Here is a 21,106-nt window from a genome sequence, read left to right as displayed (position 1 = left end):
AGAAATGTTAATATATGTGTATGCAGTACAGTTACCCCAACAGCTATTGACCTGGAAGACATGTACCAGTGAAAAGAGAAAAATATTATCATTTGTCATAACTTTATATAAGTACATTCAGCTGTCTGTACCCAAGGTTTCTTACCCACATTCACCCAGCACAGATGGAAAATATTTAGTAATAAAGGGGGTCTTGGCATACAAGCCTATTCTTGTTACTGTTCCTTCTGTGACTCTTCACAGAGCATTTGCGTTGCTGATGTATTAACTGATACAATTGCTCTACGGATTATTTAAAATATGTGGATGTATGTGAAAACTACTGCACCACTTATATAGTTTCAAGCATCCACAGATCTTGGTACCTTCCCAGAAGACCCTAAGTAATGCAAAAAGGGAATCCTAAGGATCTGCTAAACATTTAGCGTTTGTTTACTTCAGAGGTGCTCCCTTACCGGAAAGGGAGTTTGTAGCCAGGAATCCCTGGGGGAAAATGCCCCATTCTTCTGGGCTCACTCCTGCCATCCTCTACGGATGTTTTAATGGGAAGCAGTTTATGCCTCACATTTACTGTAGAGCTTACTTAGGAATAAGGCTCTCCAAAGCTTTCATCTCTCCCTTAAAAGCTATCTGGGGGAGTGAGCGTTAAGATGGGTGTCCGTTTCTCAGAAAAGTGGTGAATCTATTGACACATCCAGGTCACTTTAGGAAAGCCTACGCCATTGAATGAAACAGTGTTTTCATTGCCTGGGATTTGGATCGTCAGTCCCTAGAAATGAAAGCTTTAGAAAATGATGCTATTTCAGTTGCAGCAGATGCAGGTTTAAGTGAAAAGATGAGTACTGAAATACTGTGTTCAACAAAGTAGCTGGAGATACTGCCTCTTACTAGTGTTTCTCTCACAGTTTCTCCTAAGCACCTCTCACTGTACCATGTGGTCTTGTTCCATCTAAGCTTGAGGCAGGCTCACTAATGTTAAATCGGCTATGCCTTGCTCTTGCAAAGCCTCAGGGACTTGATAGGGATGGCAAGGAAATAAAGAAAAACACGCAGGCACAGAAAAAATACTGAATCCAGTGATCTGGGCTCTGGGCTGAAGAAGTTACAGGCCTCAGATAGTCAGCATGTTTATTATGTGCAGTTGAACAAGAAGGCAAGGTTATTTTATAGACCTGAACAAGGAGGCAAGTTTAGCTAATCCAGGTAGGAGTAGGTATGGGAGGGGAGCAGCCTTAACCGGGGAAGGAAGCTACAGTGGTCATTTTCTGAACACAATATTAACACACTCACTTGGATCAGAGGAAGGCTTTGCTATCTTCCAAGCATCACCCTGGGAAGGTTTAGCCACTTGAATGGAGCTGAGGCCTCAACCCAGGTTCACTCAGGACTATACTTGTTTCCTACATTAGGAATTATAACATTTTCTTAATCCCTTAAGGGTTGATATTGTCACCATAGCTAAGTAGGGGAATGAAAATGACACAGACTTTAAAGCCACATCATTTCAAATCTAAGGCTCCACCCCACAAGCTGTCATCCTGAGCCCTCATTTCATCATCAGCCTTAAAATTTATTTGACACCTTTTCTGAATTGAGCTCACAACTGGATCCTGTATTGTCTTCCTTTTTGATTTAATGTTTTTTTTTTTTTAATTTGAGACTTCTATTTGCCTGTAGTTCTCTGAGTAAAGAAAGGTACAGAAATTTGCAAGCTTAATTGATAGTTTGTTGGGTATAGAATTTTCATATATAAAACATTTTGAAAGCATTGTTTTCCTGTTGGCCAATGTTCCCTTTCAGGATCTACAGTTCTGTTCATTAGATGTGGCTTGTTCTCTGTGAAAGGTTTTATAACACTATTTCACCTGATAATTCTGGCACTACCACTTCCCCAAACACACACACACACACACACACACACACACACACACCTCCACTCCCTCCAACCTTACCTTCAGAGCAACATAAAGATTTAATTATAAAGAAAGTTCATTTTAATATTTTTAGAACTTTATTTTATGTTTTATATGGTTTTGCCCTATTATAGAAACACTATAGTTTCTTGTACATCTGTACTTACAAGTTCAAATATTTCTCTGCCCATTTATATTGTCTGGATATCTTTTCTTTTTAAACATACACTTTTTATTGGATATATTTTATTTACATTTCAAACATCACCGCTTTCCTGGTTTCTCCTCCATAAACCCCCTATAGCATCCCCCTCCCTCTGCTTCTATGGGGGTGCCCCTCTACCCACCCACTCCCACCTCCCCCACCCTGACATTCCCCTATACTGGGACGTCAAGCCATGGCAGGACTAAGAGCTTCTCTTCCCATTGATGCCCAACAAGGCTGTCCTCTGCTACATGTGCAGCTGGAGACATGGGTCCATCCATGTGTACTCTTTGGATAGTGGTTTGGGATTTTGCAAACCCCTTCAGCTCTTTCAATTCTTTCTCTAACCTCCTCCACTGGGGACCCTGTTCTCAGTTCAATGGTTGGCTGCGAGCATCCACCTCTGTATTTGTCAGGCTCTAGCAGATCCTCTCAGGAGACAGCTATATCAGGCTCCTGTCAGCATGTACTTCTTGGCATCCACAATATTGTCTAGGTTTGGTGGCTGTATATGGGATGGATCCCCAGGTGGGGCAGTTTCTGGATGACCTTTCCTTCAGTCACTGCTCCAAATTTTGTCTCTGTATTTCCTCCTGGATAGAATAGAGGGACTGAAGCTTGTGCACTTTGGTCTTCTTTCTTGAGCTTCATGTGGTCTATGAACTGTATCTTGGGTAGTCTGAGCTTTGGGGCTAATATCCACTTATTAGTGAGTGTATAACGTGTGGTTTTGGTAGGATTAATAGTAAAAATGGCCATCTTGCCAAAAGCAATCTACAGATTCAATGGAATCCCCAACAAAATTCCAACTCAATTTTTCATAGCGTTAGAAAGAGCAATTTCCAAATTCATTTGGAGTAACAAGAAGCCCAGGATATCGAAAACTATTTTCAACAACAAAAGGACTTCTGGGGAAATCACCATCCCTGATGTCAAGCTGTATTACAGAGCAATAGTGATTTAAAAAACAAACCAAACAAAAAACACACAACTGTATGGTATTGGTACGGAGACAGGAAGGTAGATCAATGGGGAATAGAACTGAAGACCCAGAAATAAACCCGCATACCTATGGTCACTTGATTTTTGACAAAGGAGCTAAAACCATCCAGTGGAAAGAAGATAGCATTTTCAACAAATGGTGCTGGTCCAACTGGCAGTCAGCATGTAGAAGAATGCAAGTCAATCGATTCTTATAGTTCTGATCCAAGTGGATCAAGGACCTCCACATAAAACCAGATACACTCAAACAAATAGAAGAAAAAGTGGGAGGAGCCTCTAACATGGGCATTGGGGAAATTTTCCTGAACAGAATACCAGTGGCTTATGCTCTAAGATCAAGAATTGACAAATGGGACCTCATAAAATTGCAAAGCTTCTGTAAGGCAAAGGACACTATCATTAGGACAAAACAGCAACCAACAGATTGGGAAAAGATATTTACTGATCTACATCTGATAGAGAGGTAGTATCCAATATATACAAAGAACTCAAGAAGTTAGACTCCAGAGGATCAAAGAAACTTATTAAAAAATGGAGGACAGAGCTAAACAAGGAATTCTCAACTGAGGAATATCAAATGGCTGAGAAGCACCTAGAGAAGAGAAATTTTGAACATCTTTAGTCATCAGGGAAATGCAAATCAAAACAACCCTGAGTTTCTACCTCACACCACTCAGAATGGCCCAGATCAGAAACTCAAGTGACAGCAGATGCTGATGAGGATGCAGAGAAAGAGGAACACTTCTCCACTGTTCGGATTGTAAACTGGTACAACCACTCTGGAAATCAGTCTGGCACAGACATATACTCAGACAAAATAGCCATATGTGTAACAAAATAAATAAATCTTTAAATAGGAAATACCATGCTGTTATGCATATAACAAGGAAATATAGTTTATGCCCCCTCCAGGACAAATCCAGCCCCACCCATAACAGTGTAGATCCTGTTGTATCAAGTCATTATTATACGGAAGTATAGCCTTTGAAATATAACATACCAGGCTCATTTAAGGATTATATATTCAGCATATATTATGTGTTCTTTTGAAAACCCTTATAAGCCAACAGGTTATACCACCTTCCTTCCTGGTGTTCTTGCTTAATCTGTTCATCGGCACCCCTGAATCTTGCCAAATGCCAACTTACTCTCATTCCTTTCCTTTATTTTCACTTTTTACTTACTGTCTGGTTTTAGTGGAAATTATAGCCATGTGCCTGCAATCTGCAGAGGGTAGAAGGAAGGGGAAAAGAGGCAGAGCGAATGAAAAGAACCTCAAGATGATGGAGGAGCATGGTCCAGTGCTACCCCAGTGAGCAGGGTGCAAAACTGTTATCCACAGCCTCGGGATGCTTAGTAGATGAAGCACTTGCTGCACAAGCTTGCGGAAGAGTTCAAATGCCAGAACCCACATAAAGCCACATGTGGCAGCTCCTGTCTGTAATCTCAGCAGAGACAGGAGAACCCTCCAGCCAATGACTGACTCCCCCAAGGTTGTCTTCTAACCTCCATTGTACACCCACATTCACACACAGAAATGTACATACACATAAAGATGTCATCATCCACGTGAATTCTTAAGATGTTTCTCTTTGGACACAAGGCAAGTCAAATTCTCACCCCACTGATACCACACCATCCTGTTAGCCAAAGAACCAGCCAGTCACATTTCTGAATCATAACCTACCCATAAAAACATTTGAGACAATAAAACACAGTACTTAATTACCTCCAGCTATTTACTTTTTATTTTCCCGGCCTTAGACTGCCCCATGCCAGTAAGCCAGGAATATAAAGAATGTGTCAGGTTCAGTGTGAAGTTTTCATATTTATATAATTGGTTGTCGGTGTCCTTTTCAGGGTACCCTGAAATTTCTGGCTGAAGCCTGTTCTCTGTAATCCTTTGTCTACATATTCCCAAAGCCTGTTTCTGTCTCCCTTTATTCAAAGTCTCAGTTTGTCCTAGTTACTATTCATCACACATAGAATCAGAAAGAAAGACAAAGCAGTGAACCTGTGCTGGGTGTACTTAGCTCCTGCTGACAACACCTGTGCAGGGATTACAGCATGCAGAATCTGCCATGGTCTCTGGGGGCTACATACTTGAGCTAGCTAGGAGAGGAATCTGAGCTGACTTTGAGATTGGCTCTTTAGGAAACAAAGTTTACAAGAAAGTGGGACTGCTTTCTAGTTAAAGATGCATAGCAGTGCTGAGGTGAAGTGCTTCAATATTATTTTAAGTCTTCTCTAAATAATGTAATACCTCATGTGCAAAATGGAAAACTAGTAAGATAAATAAGATGACTCCAGCATACTAGGAATACAAACAGACCCATACAAAAAGAGTAAAACCCACAGAAGCCAACAGACAGTTCACGGAAAGAGAGGACTGCGGGTGAGCCAGTCTGTTAGAGCCGTAAACCTGGCTGTTGCTAAGAAAAATTTAGAAATGCACAGTGCATTGTTGCTTTTTCACTGCACATGTCATCTGCTCTGACTTGGCACACCAGGTGTACTTTCTCAGGAAGAGGACTTGGAAGGAATGGACGGGAGTCCTGGAGAAGCAGTGTGATGACCAGGTTCACACATGCCTGGGGCGTTGGAACGGGTTGGCCTCTTGCAGAGAGCCACAGGGTAGTCCTAATCAAGAGCTTGGAGAGCTGCTCTTGGAGTTCAACAGTCATTGTGTTCGATCTTAATTTACCATTCTACCATTTCCTGCTTGTTGTTCATCACAGTTCCAGTGGTGTCAGCTGTCTTCAGGGTATGTCACTAACTGGAATCCTGGTGCTTACATGGAGAACTCATTTTGTCTGCCTCATGTTCAAAGAAAAGAAAAATCACTGAGCTCTCCAGAAACCTGTATTTTCTTCCTCATTGTCTGTTTTGAGTTGGTTTCAGTGTGAGTTCATCTAAATGTAGCGAAGAGGTACAGAGGTGGACTTCAGCAAGTGAGATAGTTTTTAGATCATCTAAGACAGTGGTTCTCAACCTTCTTAATGCTGCAACCCTGTTTAATGCAGTTCCTGTGTTGTGGCAACCCCCAGCCATCAGGTTATTTTTGTTGCTATAATTTTTCTACTGTTATGAATCATGTCATAAATCAGGATATCTGATATGCAAATCCTATTGGTCGACACCCAAAGTGGTGGTAACCCACAGATTAAGAACCACTGCTCTAGGGTAAAATGGCAACAGATACTTTCCAGCCAAATCAGCCTGTGGTGTCTTGGCACAGTCAGTACTAATGGGCCCACTGCCCTTCAAGATTGGAGTCCATCCCTTCAGGTGGCCACATTGTATAGATCCATAGTTGTTCTTTTGTTTCTTTAATAACTGGCTCAGAACAGTATCTGTAGATACTTGTTGAAGTACCTTTTATATGAATGGAGACACAAAGAATTTCTGAGAGGTTACATGCTGAATAAGACTTTGTTCTGACTAAGCTCTAGAGGTCCATCTTCATGGTGTGAAACATATAACTTTTCCCATTAGTGCTCCTGGAAACAAACTGTCGCTGTCAACTCAGAGGTTTGAAAATAGAATACTTTGGTTATAACTAAACATAGACTAGAAGAAGCATCCAATACTGCTCAGCAGACTAACAGGCTCCTGTGTGTGCAGTGGAGGGAAGGCATTACACTGCTAAGATACTATACAGGATTTAACTTTGAAGCACAACAGAAGAGTATTTTAAAGGTAGTGGGTACAGTTGTTTGGACTATGAAACACAATTACTTAAGAGAAAAAGGAAGGAGTGGTCTCCGTGGAATTGACAACAACTTCCCCAGATGGTGGCACAGAATAACAGGCATGGATGGAAAACAGGGTTAACAGGAGGGAAGATCGGCTACTTGGAAACCAGTAGCATGTGTACGTGGGATGTTAAAGCTCTGAAGCTGCTCTACTCCAGTAAAAGAGTGCCATGAGGAAAGAGGAGCGTCATGTAGAAATTAAAGATAGGCTGACTTGTCATCTTAAAAGGCTGGGTGTGTATGTGCCTGTTACCTTGAAAGACCAGGGTGTTGTAAGATAGAGCCTTTGAAAAGAGGCTGTTGTTTGGTCACATGGCTGAATTAGAATGCCAGAAAATGGTAAAGGAAGTGGTCTCAGTCTCAACTCCAGTACTGTATATCTGCACCAGAGAAGGTCATGTGTTTGTCCAGTTCCTTCTGTTGTGTCTCTTTTTGACCCCTCTGTCCCTCCAACTCCTTCCTCCTCCTGGTTTTCTTCTGCTGTATACTGGCTTACCACACTTCACAGGTGCCATCTGTGACCTCATCTCTGGTAATAGGCAAATGTGTTTTGTGTCTTTGCCTCTCTACACATCCTGGGCAGCACAATGTGCTGACACAGGTACAGAGCTATCATATGAAAACTTTCTGGAGCTGTCTTCAGGCCTGAAGAGCACACCTTATTTGTTCTCAAATAGTTGCTTGCAAAGATTTGCAAAGACTAGGAAAATCATCAAGGAAACCATGTGTGCCCAGCTGTTCTGTTCTTTCTACCCCTCTTTTCTGATTTGGGTAGCAGAAGGGAGGTGGCTAAGGAAGTAATTATCTCTTGTTCTTTTACTAAATGTCATGTGTCTATCGTCTTGATTTTGTCTGAATTAGGCATTTTCTGAGATTTTGAAGAGAGCCACTTTAACATGTGGAGAATCTCAGAAGCATCCTTTCTCTGCCTGGGCAAAGTGGTAAGAGGTCTGGGTGGCTTTCCAGCCCTTAGCAGTCAGGTGTGCCTGGATTTTGGATTTTGGATCATGGGGAGATAAGCATGTGTATGTCTAGAGAAATTTAAAGTAAGTAAATGGCCTCACAAAGAGGTTGACATGCTAGTTTTTACCCGTTTTATGGCTGCCTTTGTGACTGGATCTATGTCTTGTTCTATATTCACAAACTCTAGGAGATATGTGACAACTTAGGCTCACCCCTTGCCCAAGGGCATGCAGAGTATTTACAACAGAGTCATTCTCAAAGCAAAGTTCCCACCTCCTCTCAGTCCTGGCCCTTCAGCACTGCCATAGCAACATCAGTCTTAGGGATTCCTGGACATCTTCCCCCACACCCCACACCCACAGTGTAGCTCTGCTGGAGACACAGTGACAAACAACCAAGCTTTATCCTTAACAATCAAGGGAGGAAAGAAATTCACACAAGATTTCTCATGCAGGTTGCATTTGTGGGGCTTTAAACTGTCTTTTAAGTTGTTGCCTTCGTTGACCTAGTAGACAGTAGGTTGAAATGAACAAACCCTAAGGGATGGCCTCATGGTTCCTTGTTGGAGAATTGAGCTTTTAAATGATTCACTGATGTGCTGCAAATGATAATGCTCTTGCTTAGGATTTTACGTTATCATGAGGTATTACATACAGTAATGAAGTGAAAGTAAATAATTTGATTTTACTCTTTTAAAATAATAAGCCGTGTTGGTTTTCCTGAAGACTTTGCCACTGGAAGAGATGGCCACGCCCATGAGTACATGGGCAGCACAGACTGGACTTTCTGGATTAGTATAAACAAAAAGCAGAGTTGTTGGGGGTCAAGTAGAGAAGTGCGGGTGGATCTGGAAGGAGTTGAAGAAGGAATAGAGGGTGAATATAATCAAAATACACTGTGTGGAATTCTCAGAGAATTAATATAAGTATTCTAAAGTAGTATTTTAAAAATTTACCAGATGTTGTTTGGTATATATGAAAAGAAATAACCGAGTCTATGGTAGCAACTAGAAGTTAAGGCTGATGCTTGAGATGTTGTCTTAGATTTCCAAAACATAAAATCCTCTTATTTTGATGACTTATTTTTTCCAGTTTCCTAAGTAGAATGGCACAGATTTAAAATGGTGCCTTGTGTGGTATTTCTATCATGTGCAGTTCATGAAGGACACCTGTGACCAAGCAGACACTCGGTGACCTCAGAAGGTCAGGGTTAACGGATTCTATAAAGCTTTGTAAACTGTTTTAGCCTTTAACTGGGCAGTCTGCTATATAAGCATCCTCCTGTGTGCATTCTGTCTGTGCATCTGTTGTCTGTCTGACCTCATTTAAAATGTTCTTTTCTAATGGAAAGGACAAGAAATGGTCACATCTATGTGTTTCTGGCATCAGGAGGTGACACTGTGGACCACCTACCCTCTGTGGTTTTCAGATAGTGTGGGGCATCACTGTAGCCTAGAAGCTTCCTTTAGGTTCTCTTGCTTCTAACAGTAGACCCCAACTGTAAACAATTCAGATGACCATCAGCCTTGAGGCATGAGGGGATCTGATTTTCTACATGTGTGTTTTCTTTAGCATCTTGTATGTACAAGCACTGTTTTAGAATTTATATGAACTCTAATTCAATATGATTTATCAAGCTACTAAAATGGGCAAAATATCAAGGAGGCAGTCAGGTGACTTATGCCACATTCTTGGACAGTCTTGACCTGACTGGGATAGAAAGGGAGTGAAGGAACGAGAAACACACAGAAAAGCTAATATCCCAGAATCTGGTCATCTGTCTCTCAGGTAGAGAGAATGCCATGACCAGTTCTGTTCACGATACCAGCATTAACCATTATGTATTAGGAGAATGCATTACAAATGAGGAGTGAGAACTCTCCTTGTGACCTTAAGCAGGGCTCAACCAAGGAATGAGATTTCTAGTCTCACTATCCTGCTGTAATGACAGGCAGGGTCAGGGCTGGGAGTAAACATCTGCAGCTGAGTATTACACTGTGGGCTGGGGAACTTTCTTTTTCCATGTCTACAGGATGCTTCATAGAGTCTAGACACCTATGGTCAAGCACATGGCCTTTCTCTGTGACTCCAAAAGGAAGAAGGACCAGGCACACCCCACCCTAGCAGGTGGCTTCCATCTCTTCCACCCCATTCCAGCATTCAAAGCTACAGGGCTGGGTTCAGAAGGACTAACTGAGGGAAAGCAATAGAAAGGCTCCTTGGGGCGAGGTGGAGGCCATGTCAGCTAGTTAATGCAGAGTTCTGTCTGGCACAGTGAGGCCGGTACTAGGTCCTCTTTGATCCTCTCGGGCAGTTTCTATTAAAAACCTAAGAGGCTGTGAGAGTGTGCCGCCCCCGCCCAGGCTGCTTTGTCTTCGGAGTGAGCAGAAACTCAATGCTTTCATCATTGCTCACGCTTTATTTCTCCTTGAACTTCCTATCTTTACAAACTACAAAAGGGAAGAGCTCTGTGCCTCCTTGGACGTACTGTTCCCTCCAAGGTTGGGTCTCTGAGCAGAGTCAATTATCTGAATGTTTGCATTTGTGCTGCCCTGTGAGTGTCAGCGAGGCGTGTGAAAACTATAGGCAGTGCTCTTAAGATGTGCCTAGCTTCAGTACAGAGCACATTGCTTTGTAAATACTTTTTGTAAAGGTGAGCTGGGATAGTGATCCTCTGTTGCCTGTTGCCAAGAGCAGCCCTCCCACTGTTCAAACCTGAATTTGTTACAGACAGCACCCTTCCCCATGGAACTTCAGCAGGACAGATTCTTGAGCAGGTTCTGCTGTCTAAGTGGCCTAACAGCAATAGACCTGAGTAGAGTGACAGCTTTATGCAGGTCTTTTCAGGGACCCAGTGCTGGGCTGGAGAGATAGTCCTGGCAGCCCTCCTATAGGCTTGATGTGGGACTTTCTCCCAGATCCCACTGGGAGAAAATTCACAGTTGAATTTAACCATAGAAGCAGAAGGCACCTTGTGCTGCCTGTCTCTGCCCAGGTTCTAGCTGCTTGCCTTGGTGGAACGCAGACCAGAAAAGGCCCAGTACAGGCTCTTGCTCCTTTGAAGAACTGGAAGGACAGAGTTAGTCTTTCTAACAAATGGCCTTAACTCACACAAAGGGCTATATCACCCTTTAGACAGGGCTCCTTTAAAAAGCCACAGTATAGCTTTTTAGAACTTTTCTACAGGTAATCTCTCACCTAGGGGAACTGCTCCTTCCTCAGCCCACTACACCCTCTTTGACCTTTCAGTGCATGGGGCCTCTTTTCTTCATGCTGGCCTGCCTGGCCTAGAATGGTTCGAAGCTAGACACAGTATTGGATGTAGAGGTAGATTTAAAGATCGATGGTCTCTGGCCTGCTAGCTCTCTAAATATACTGAATGCTTGCCAATAGCATCTAAAAAATCCTAAAAAACTTTCTTGGTTATTCTGAGGTTAAAAACTGTTGGCTTGGGTATTTAACACCTGTAGCCCAATAGCAGGGGGAAAGTAAAAGGTTAGTTGCTAGGGCTCTTTTTCCCTCTTGCCCAGAATCCTCACCTCTCACTTGTCAGACAGGACAGGAGGTTTAGAGCAAGAAACTTATTGAGCAGTAGAAGAGAGGCTTGTAGAAGGAAGAGTCTTTATACAAGCAAATATGAATAAACTCACACACATTCATAGATACACATTCATACTTACTTGTTGGGCCCAACAATCTATTTTAATCAACTTACATACCTACGTAATACAGCTATGTAAGTATCATATGAAGCAAAAGCCCAGGCGACAGTGCACTAAGTACTCACTCATTCTGGGTATTTAAAGACAAAAACAAGCTCCAATCTTTATTGCATAAAGAAAGAAAAATGTCTACTCTTTTATCGCTAAATGAATTAAACCCAAGTCTGTAAGAAAACAGCTTTGTCCCCTTTAGAAAAACTAAGCCTGCCTTTCTGTTACAAAAGACTTGCTCTGTCCCCTGGGAAGAAGGCCTGCCTGTTCTTCCTGCCCCTGCGGCTTCTCCTTTGTCCCTCTCTCTCTGCATCCTGCGTATCACTCTCTTCTGCCCCTGCCCTACTGCCCTCTGTATGTCGAAGGGACTCCATGCTGTCCACATTTCTGAGTTGCCCACTCTGCTGTCCTCATCTTGTTCTCTCCTCCCGCTCTGATGCCATAATGCCGTGCAGTGGAGTCAATCCTAGCTTTCTGTGCCTTTTCTAGGGAATGGATCACATGGTTTTTCCAACTTTTTTTTTTTTTTTACAAAAGTTTACTAAAAGTACAAACATAAATTAAAATCTTAAACTGAATGAGAAGTTTACAACAGATGTTTATATATGTTCCCATTAAGAGTTGACATTCATTATCTGTCACTAGCTTCATAGGTTCATGGAGAATAAAAAATTCTTAATTTTTGTGACTAAGTTGCCATTGAAGTCTTGTATAGATAAATCCAGTCAGTATTTGATCTTCTCTCCATGAACCTACAATAAATCATTAGTTCCCTTTATGACCTTTGGTTAATTGTAATTATCTCATAAACGGTTAACTGACACATGGGGACTGGCAGAGTTCTAACTGCAGTATTTGGATCAGAGAGGTTTAATAGCAGCCCTATTGTAAAGGGCTTAATAATTGCTAGTACAACTTTAGGAATTATTACAGGTTCATCATAAGAATTAAGAAATCATTTATACGTCTATATAGCATCACTATAAGACAGTGCATCTTCATGGATCTGCAGAAATCTGCCCAAAAGGGTGGGTTAATAATACCTAGTGTTTGTTACATATATTTAATAATAACAGGAAAGCATATTAATAGCAGGAATCTTCCCTAAAATGTCCCTTTAACCTTGCCTAGAAGGACTTCCCCATTGTAGTTTTACAGTTTGTGGTGGAACCCTCTCAGGAAGATCACCTGCTAGATGTTAGCCTCTCTTAGATGGCTGCTGTCACTGCCAGTCTTGAAGTTTTCAATCTATAAAGTCTAAGTTTCAGTAAAGTAAGCCCTGTGTCTCAGAGAATATAAATTCCAGGTATTAAACGTTAAGTTAAGCTCAGTGGCACATGCTTATCCCAACACTCAGAGCAGGATGGTTCTGAGTTGGAGGCCAACCTGTATTCACAGAAGCAGTACTGTCTCAAAAAAAGTAACAAAATAAAATTTACCACTGACTATGTTAGTCTATAAAAGACATGAAGACGATAAAATGCATTTAAGGGCATGTGTGTCATTTATGTGAAAGATAAATGTGTGTGCTGAAATTAATAGTTACTTGAGCATAGCGTACTGATTCACTTTGTGGGATTTGGCTGGGTCCGGTGCTGCAGTCCTTTAATTCCAGCAGCAGGGGGGTAGAGGCAGGTAGATATCTGAGAGTTCAAGGCCAGTCTGGTCTACTTATGTTTCAAGCCAACATAATAGAGAGACCCCTTTCTCCAAAAAAGTCCAAAACAAAAGGGAAAACCCTTTAATTAAATAATTAATTAATTTAATTACTTCCTGGGTGGGGGCTGGTAAGGTGGCTCAGAAGATAGAGGGTACCACCAAGCCTTTCTACCACACAGTGTAAAGAGAGGACTACACAATGAGCTTATGTCTTTAAAACAAACAAAAGCGGATTTTTATCCCCAGGTTGTTAGTTTGTTTTATCCATATTGTACGAGTGAAACATGTACAGTGAAACATGGAGAAGACATGCACCCAAGAACAGTGAGTGGTGACCTCGGGCCCCAGCTGACCCAGGCGTGTGTGTGTGTGCATATACACTGTATACACCATTGCTGCCGTATCCTAGATATGCTTAGAAGCAACTGAGGAACTTCGATTTGAATGCTTAAGGCGTAGTGAAGTTCCAAATAAATGTACTTTAGAAAATTTAAAGTGAAGCCCAGCTTTGTGCTATCTCATAGCTTAAGTTTTTGGCAATGAATGAATTTTTTTGGTGGAAATTTATTACAGTATGTCAAGTACAACCTCATCATCTAGGCCCTGATCACTTTCTTTTCAAACCTAAGAAGTTGTTTCAGCAGGCATTCCTATTACTATTCTCTTCGGCTTGCTGTCTTGAGTTTGGCAGCATGTAAACAGGTGTTGAGTGTGGTAGAGCATTTGCACAGAAATCCTGATGTCGGCTTTAAAACCCCTGTATTTCTGATTTTCTTTTTTCCCAGAACCGAATGGAGGAGAGCAAAGCACTCTTTAGAACAATTATCACGTATCCCTGGTTCCAGAACTCGTCTGTTATTCTGTTCTTAAACAAGAAAGATCTTCTAGAGGAGAAAATTATGTATTCCCACTTAGTCGACTACTTCCCAGAATATGATGGTAAGTGGCCACCCTCTGCCAGCCTCACAGCTGAGAGCGCAGTGCCTGGGGTCACAGGGTCCACAAGGACAGGTGTGCAGAGTAGGAATTAACGATTCCTGACTTGTAATGATATAAAACACTTTACATCGTTAACCTTAACTAACGTTACCAGTTATGGGGAAGCAACAAGTTCTCTGATGTTTCAGCATAACCAGCAGAGACAAGGAATAATTAACTGGATTTTTCTATCAACCAGTTCTCTTCCCTCCCTTCCATTTTGATACCTACCTCTGCTTCTCCCTGGTTAGGAGCTCACCTAGAAGAAGGTGTAATGAACTTGTTCCTTTCTGCTGTTGACCATGACCAAGGAACTTAGAGTAGGTAGAATTTACTTGGACTTACAGTTTCAGAGGGAAAAGCCCAGCATGACTGGAAAGCATGGCAGAAAGCTTCAGGCATGATGGCCAGAGAGAGGCAACTGGAAGATCACATCTTTAAAACACATGCCAAAGCAAGAAGAACCAGATGTGGGTCGAGACGCTGAAGTTCAAAGTCCACTCCTTGTGACTTACTTCCCACAGCAAGCCCCAACTCTTAGACTTTTCTAGATAGTACCACCAACCAGGGACCAAGGCTGAAATATCCCAGCCTGTGAAGGATGTTCTCATTCAAACCACCACATATCCTGAGGCCCTTTCTACCTAGAGTTATTTTTAAAGTCACTTGATTGTCCTGGCCCTTTGAGCCATAACTATGAGATCTGCTTTGTAGGGTAATAGAAAACAATTATGATATTAGTGTGGTACTTCGTATATCCGGGCAGCATTTACTTTAGAGGACCCTCAGTAGCAAAAGCCCTGGAATTGATGGCCTACTTCGTGTTTGACTCATGGAGAAGGAAGTTCCATCCTTAATGATGGCTGCTTGGGGTCTGCAGCACTCTCTTGAACTTGGTCTTACACTATTTTCACCATTGAAAAGCAGATCTCCAGGGCTGGAGAGACAGCTCAGTGGTTAAGAGCACTGACTGTTCTTCCAGAGGTCCTGAGATCAATTCTCAGCAACCACATGGTGGCTCACAACCACCTGTAATGGCACCCAGTGCCCTCTTCTGGTGTGTCTGAAAACAACAACAGTGTACTCACATACATAAAATAAATAGATAAATCTTGGGGGGAAAAAAAGTAGATCTCCTAGCTACACTGTACAGTTCTAAACAGCAGGACATCACCATGCTGAGGAAAACTTGTTGACTAATTGTAACTCCCAGCAGTCCCAGAAGGCCTCATAACTTAAACCAGCCATGGCAGACCATACTAGAGGGTGTCTCCTGTTGTTGAAATCCTCTTGAAGAAATTATTGCAGCCACACATTTTCTTTAGTTCTATCTTGTCCCCACCACATCAGAGTGGGTGGTGTTGATAAGCATTAAATGATCTGAAAAGCCTAAGCTGACCAAAGCCATGGTCTAGACAGTATGAACTGAGGATCTCCAGGCTGCTTCTTACCGATGGTATTACCTCGAACACATTTACTTCTTCCTAATTTCTTCCCACATTCATAAGGACTAATCGGGTTCTGGTGAATGACTTAGCACAGCACCTCTCATTGACTAGGGCCGAATCCCAAAGTGCTTACAGGCGAATGTAACAGCAGAAGTGACTACTACAAACTGACTCATCAACAGTGCAGATCTAGGTATCTGTGGCATAGTGGTTTTGTCCTTGGAGATTAAGGATCATTTGGCTTCATGGCTTTCCATGCCCCTTTGCTCTGTGTGCATTAGGTGCAGTGCTGGCTCAAGGAAGGGAATGTGGCGTTCCTTACAGCTGTAACTTGCATCTCATATACACCATTGGGTGTGCAGCAGCAAGTGCACACATCTCCAGGCACCTTTTCCTGCTTGCCTGGCTGTTTTAAAAGAAAACTGTCTTAACCTAGAAAGCAGTTTCTCTTTGCTTCTTCTGTTTTCTCACCCAAGAGCAACTAGTAAATGCCTAAGTGTTACAAAGGAAGTTGTGGAAAGAAATGACTATATATGGTGTACCTGCTTCCCCTCAATAGCAGGCCTGTCCTGTAAGCACATGGTCTGAGAACAGGAGCAAGAACCAGCTGTGTCATACATGCATACATGCTCTTACACCCAAAAGGCAGACTTTATTTCTCTCCAGAGTTGGTGAGAGTCAGTGCATAGTGGATGGAAAATGACCACACCATGCACAGCAGTAGCACTGGGGACCCCCTATTTTCCTGCTTAGATACAGACAGATAGCATTGTGCAGCCACAGAGTAGAAGTCCCTGAGCATTGGTAGTTAGGCCTCAGCAGTGTTCCTTTGCATGGAACAGACCCACCTCCAGGAATGCCTGCCTGGAGGTCCTTCCCAGGAGGGAGGAATCCACACAGCCTTTCACTGTATGGAGCTAGCCTGCAGTCTTGGAGAGAAACAGGCATGTGGTGGCACTGTGCTCAGTACCTGAAGGATAATGAAGTTTTGATGTTAGTAATTTAGAAGTTTTAAACTCACTTGCCAGAGTCTGTTTAAGTGTTAAACTGATTGAGATGTGACTGTGGTTGACCCTGCACAAAATTAGTAATGGCTCAGGGCATGCCACACTGAAACATCATACAGAACATTTAAATTATAATTTAAGTATGTAATAATCTCATGACATTAATTACATTTATGATACTGCAGCTATTGGCAATGTTAGCATAGCTCTGGAATATAGATTAGTCCTCATAGGGCATGACCCACAATACATGCTGGTTGAGCAGATAAATGAATGTGGATCACATCACACACTTTGCTTCTTCCCTCTCTTGGCAAATAGGACCCCAGAGAGATGCCCAGGCTGCTCGAGAATTCATCCTGAAGATGTTCGTAGACCTGAACCCTGACAGTGACAAGATCATCTACTCCCACTTCACGTGCGCCACAGACACCGAGAACATCCGCTTCGTCTTTGCTGCCGTCAAGGACACCATCCTGCAGCTGAATCTGAAGGAGTACAATCTGGTCTAACCGTGCCTCCCAGAAACCACTCTTCCCTTCCCTGTGGGCTGCTGAAGATAAACAAGAGGGACTGTATTTCTGTGGAAAACAATTTGCATAATACTAATTTATTGCCGTCCTGGACTCTGTGAGCGTGTCCACAGAGCTGTAGTAAATATTATGATTTTATTTAAACTATTCAGAGGAAACAGGATGCTGAAGTACAGTCCCAGCACATTTCCTCTTTTTTTAGGCAAACCTTGACTCGATGTATTTTAAATTTTCAGTCATTCACTCACAGTATAAAAACACTCCTGTCATTCATTTTCTCTTTCTCTCTCTCCCTCTTCCCTCTCTCTCTTCTCTCTCTTCATTCCTTTCCTTCTTCCTCCTCCCCTTTCCTGTTGACCAAAATGAAGCTGGTTTTTCTTCTTCCTGTTCCATACCTCCCTGCTGATTTTATTTTCCCTCATGTCCATGACCTTTACCCTAATTCCATTCTTGGGCAGTTTCTCTCTTGAGTGACACGGTCAGGACAGTGTCATTCAATTGAAGCCACCTTTACATCAGCTTCTTTTATCCTGGTTCTGCTGAAGGCAGGAGCATATGTATTACTACTATGGTTTTAAATGTATCTCTGGATGCGCATCACATCTAGTATTTCTTTTCAATACATACATACATACATACATACATATATATGTATAATATATATATATATATATTGTCTTGTCTCACTCAGAGTAGGACGGTGGGTGCCCATTGGTGGTTAAAAGTCATATCTTTTGGGTGCAGACCTTCAGCCACAGCTGTATTGTTCAGAGAAATGTATGGAAGTCAGGGTGTGAGGGAACAGGCTGTGAAGAAGTTCTTGCTTCTCCAGTCTGTGTGCCACGCCCTTCCGCTCTTCCTTGCTTCCGTTTATTTCTCTTTAGTTTTTCGCCCTCTCTTTAAACCACAGATGCCAAATGATATGCCAACAGACACTACATTCCCCAGCAGCTGCTGCCGGAGTCCTCTTGTAACTTCTTCATTTTCTGTTTGTTTCCAGCCTTCCTTTGCTCCTGTTCCCCTTTGTGTTTGGGCCATAGTTTTAAAATAATTTTTATTATGGATATATGTTGCCAAAGCCAGATTTTTATAAGGCAAAATAAATTAAGAATTTAAACCAGTAAAAGCCAGTGTCTCAAGATGTCAGCATTAAGACAGTGAGGTAAAGGACAGCTGGGTGTGAACCGGAAACACACATTGCCAAACAGTTGCTAACTGAACTGCTTCTTCTCATGGTCCGTTCTTTTCTTTGCCCTTAAGGTTGGTGCCAGTGTCCGGATGAGCAGTGTAGAAAAGTACCCCATGTAGTTCGTTATAAGATCTGCTTATATCTGTTTACTGGCACTTGTTTTATTAGCTCTTTATGTTCTTTAAGTTTGAGTGAATCTGCCAAGAACACTGGTTGATAGTATTATCCTGAAATCTTTGATTGGGGGGAGGGGGAGGAATAGTGAGCTGGCTTTACCACCTTCAAGATCTTGGATTGGGTCGCTTGAACTTAAGGAAGATTTGTGGACTTATTCAAAAGTCACCGATCAGTGTTCTGTCAAGCATGTATTTTTGTGATGATCACACTAGGAGAGATGTTTGGAATTCTCCATGTGCAGTTTATCAGCAGATGCAAACCGTGCCGAACATGTATGAGTGAGCCGTCGAGCAGTCTGCATCCATATGTGATTTAAGTAGATCGCAAGTGCTCTATGGCCGTGGGGAAGTTAGACCTCGATGCTGGTCTCATTCGCGCTTGGCACTGATCTCAACTTCCATATAAATCACTGTTGGTGAATAGCCAGGCTGGGAGAGGGAACACCCACTGTATGAGCACTGAGATTGCTGACTCGCAATGACGGGTTCTCATGCTAACTCTCCCAGCCACCTTATCCCTTGCTCTAGAAAGCCCTGTAATTTAATTACCAGACTGCCTGTAGGTATAGTGCAATTATGAATGCTCTGATCATTGTACATACATCTCTCTTGATATTGCAACATCCATACTGGCTTTGTAATCATTAATTTTTTGGCAGATTGAATGTGCTGTATTGATATGTATCTATGTAATTGTATTGTATGTCTTATAGCTAATTCACATTTTGAATAATGTTATTTTATTTACTTTTTTAAGAGAGGAAAATGTAAATTTGTCAGTTTATTTCTGACTAAGGATATTTTTTTTTCCATTTAGAAAAGAAGAAAAAAAAACCCTTACTGTCATACAGAGCGGTACTACCATTGTGCTGTCTAAAATCATTTGCACATTCCTGAGTAGAGGTGTGCTGACCTAACCCAAAGGTAATTTCATAGCAAACACACAACATCCATCAGAGCTTTTATACAAACACGAGACCAACTTTGTAGACCTTTTGCCATTTGACCTGGGGTTGGAATATGAGCTTTTATACGATTCATATTCTTATTTGGCAAATGCACAGTTTAGCATTACCTCTCTGGTGGCCTTTATTAGGAAGGCAGTTTTAGAAGCTATTGTGATCCACTAAGGAAATGTTTTATCAGCTAGAGACCACTGCTTGCCTGAAAGGGCAACCTTAAATTTGGTGCAGCAAAAAAAAAAAAAAAAACAAAAACAAAACAAAACAAAAAAACAAAAAAAAAAATAACAAACAAAAAAAATACAAAAAGACAAAAAAAAAAAAAGAAGAAGAAGAAAATAGTAACATTTTATGGCCTGCAGTGTCTAGAGAAAACCTCATCCCAGGATCATAAGTGTTAACAGTCCTAAGGAGCCGAGCTATTCTGTGTAATGGAGCTGTAGTGGATGGAGCTGAGCCATGCTGATACCAAGCTCGGAGCTTCTGAGTAAAGCAGAGAGAGGTGGCCACATTGTCGTTATGAATTGAGGATGCAGCTTGCAGTGCAGAGATGATGTCTGTGGCCTCACTGCACATCCTGGGGTGCATGACAGGATCCCTTCTTTTGAGAAAGGAAAACATTGATCACCCTAGCTGCAGTAATGCCTGGACCTCTAATGGTATCCACACTAGTCAATGAAGCTAAAAATAATTTTGTTGTTGTTTCTCGTTCGGGGTTTTATTGAAGGGGTGACGGGCGGGATGGGTTTCTCAGTTTTGTAAAAGTTTACTCATGCGTTCTCTTCTATTGTGATTGCAAGCATTCCTGTTGTCGATGCTCTAGGCAATGGAGGCTTGTGGGGAGCCTTATGGTGACTTGGGCATGTCTTATTCAGAAGCAAAACACAGACCACAGAGACCTTTCCTCAGCATACCAAGGCAAGCAGCCATCTCATGAGTCACTCAGCACGAGTGTGCCGTTTACAGATGATGTCTCCCTTTTGTGTGTGATACGAGGCAGTTCCCACCCACAGAAAATGCCTATTTGTAAATTGGAGGTTTATACTATGCCTTACAGAGCTTAAATTCAGAGTCTGTGCCTCATGTCTGAAACAAAGGGAAAACACACACCCCTGAAACAGGCAGTAAGTCTTACAGAACCTGTTGGGCTTTCCTTACTGTCTCCTTAGGAAGAGCTCTGTTGAATGTCCTGAGTAGCTGGGAAATTCCTCTTAAGAACCTGCATATGTTGTTCACTGCAGGTGGCATCCACAGCGCTATTTAAAGAACACCTGGAACTTGGGGGCTTGGGAGTTTTGTTTGGTTTAGATTACATTAGCAGGCCTAATCGGTTTAAAAGGTAATTCAGCCAAAGGGCAATTTACTTTTTGTACTTCAGACTTATATTGATTGTCAAGTTGTACGAATTGTAATTTAAAAATTTATACTGCCACATGATTGTAAATTTTAGTTGTCTTAAGTAGGAATTGGTGAAAAGCTGTTTATGCTGGATTTGGGTCAAAATGACTTGATTATTTGCAAAAAATAAAAATGGGAAGAAAGGGCTGCATAACAAGACACTGCAAGACTCAGACCCTCAGATGACCCCCAGCGCCCCTTTGTTT

The 21,106-nt window shown here is 42.0% G+C and overlaps 1 protein-coding gene across 1 annotated transcript in view; it reads left to right on the top strand.

The window, feature by feature from the left end:
• LOC308416310 (guanine nucleotide-binding protein G(q) subunit alpha) overlaps positions 1–20,212 on the top strand; it is a 228,412-nt gene extending 208,200 nt beyond the window's left edge. The window contains exons 6-7 of the mRNA XM_080911247.1: positions 13,995–14,148; positions 16,964–20,212. Of these exons, the coding sequence (XP_080767373.1) occupies positions 13,995–14,148; positions 16,964–17,154 (345 nt within the window). The 3' untranslated portion in view covers positions 17,155–20,212. The remainder of the gene's footprint in view (positions 1–13,994; positions 14,149–16,963) is intronic.
• Positions 20,213–21,106: the final 894 nt, after the last annotated feature.

The sequence above is a fragment of the Micromys minutus genome (assembly GCF_963924665.1).
Source record: "Micromys minutus genome assembly, chromosome: 2".
Taxonomy (NCBI): domain Eukaryota; kingdom Metazoa; phylum Chordata; class Mammalia; order Rodentia; family Muridae; genus Micromys; species Micromys minutus.
The sequence above is the reverse complement of the archived record's forward strand: the minus strand, read 5'-3'. Positions and strand labels throughout refer to the sequence as shown.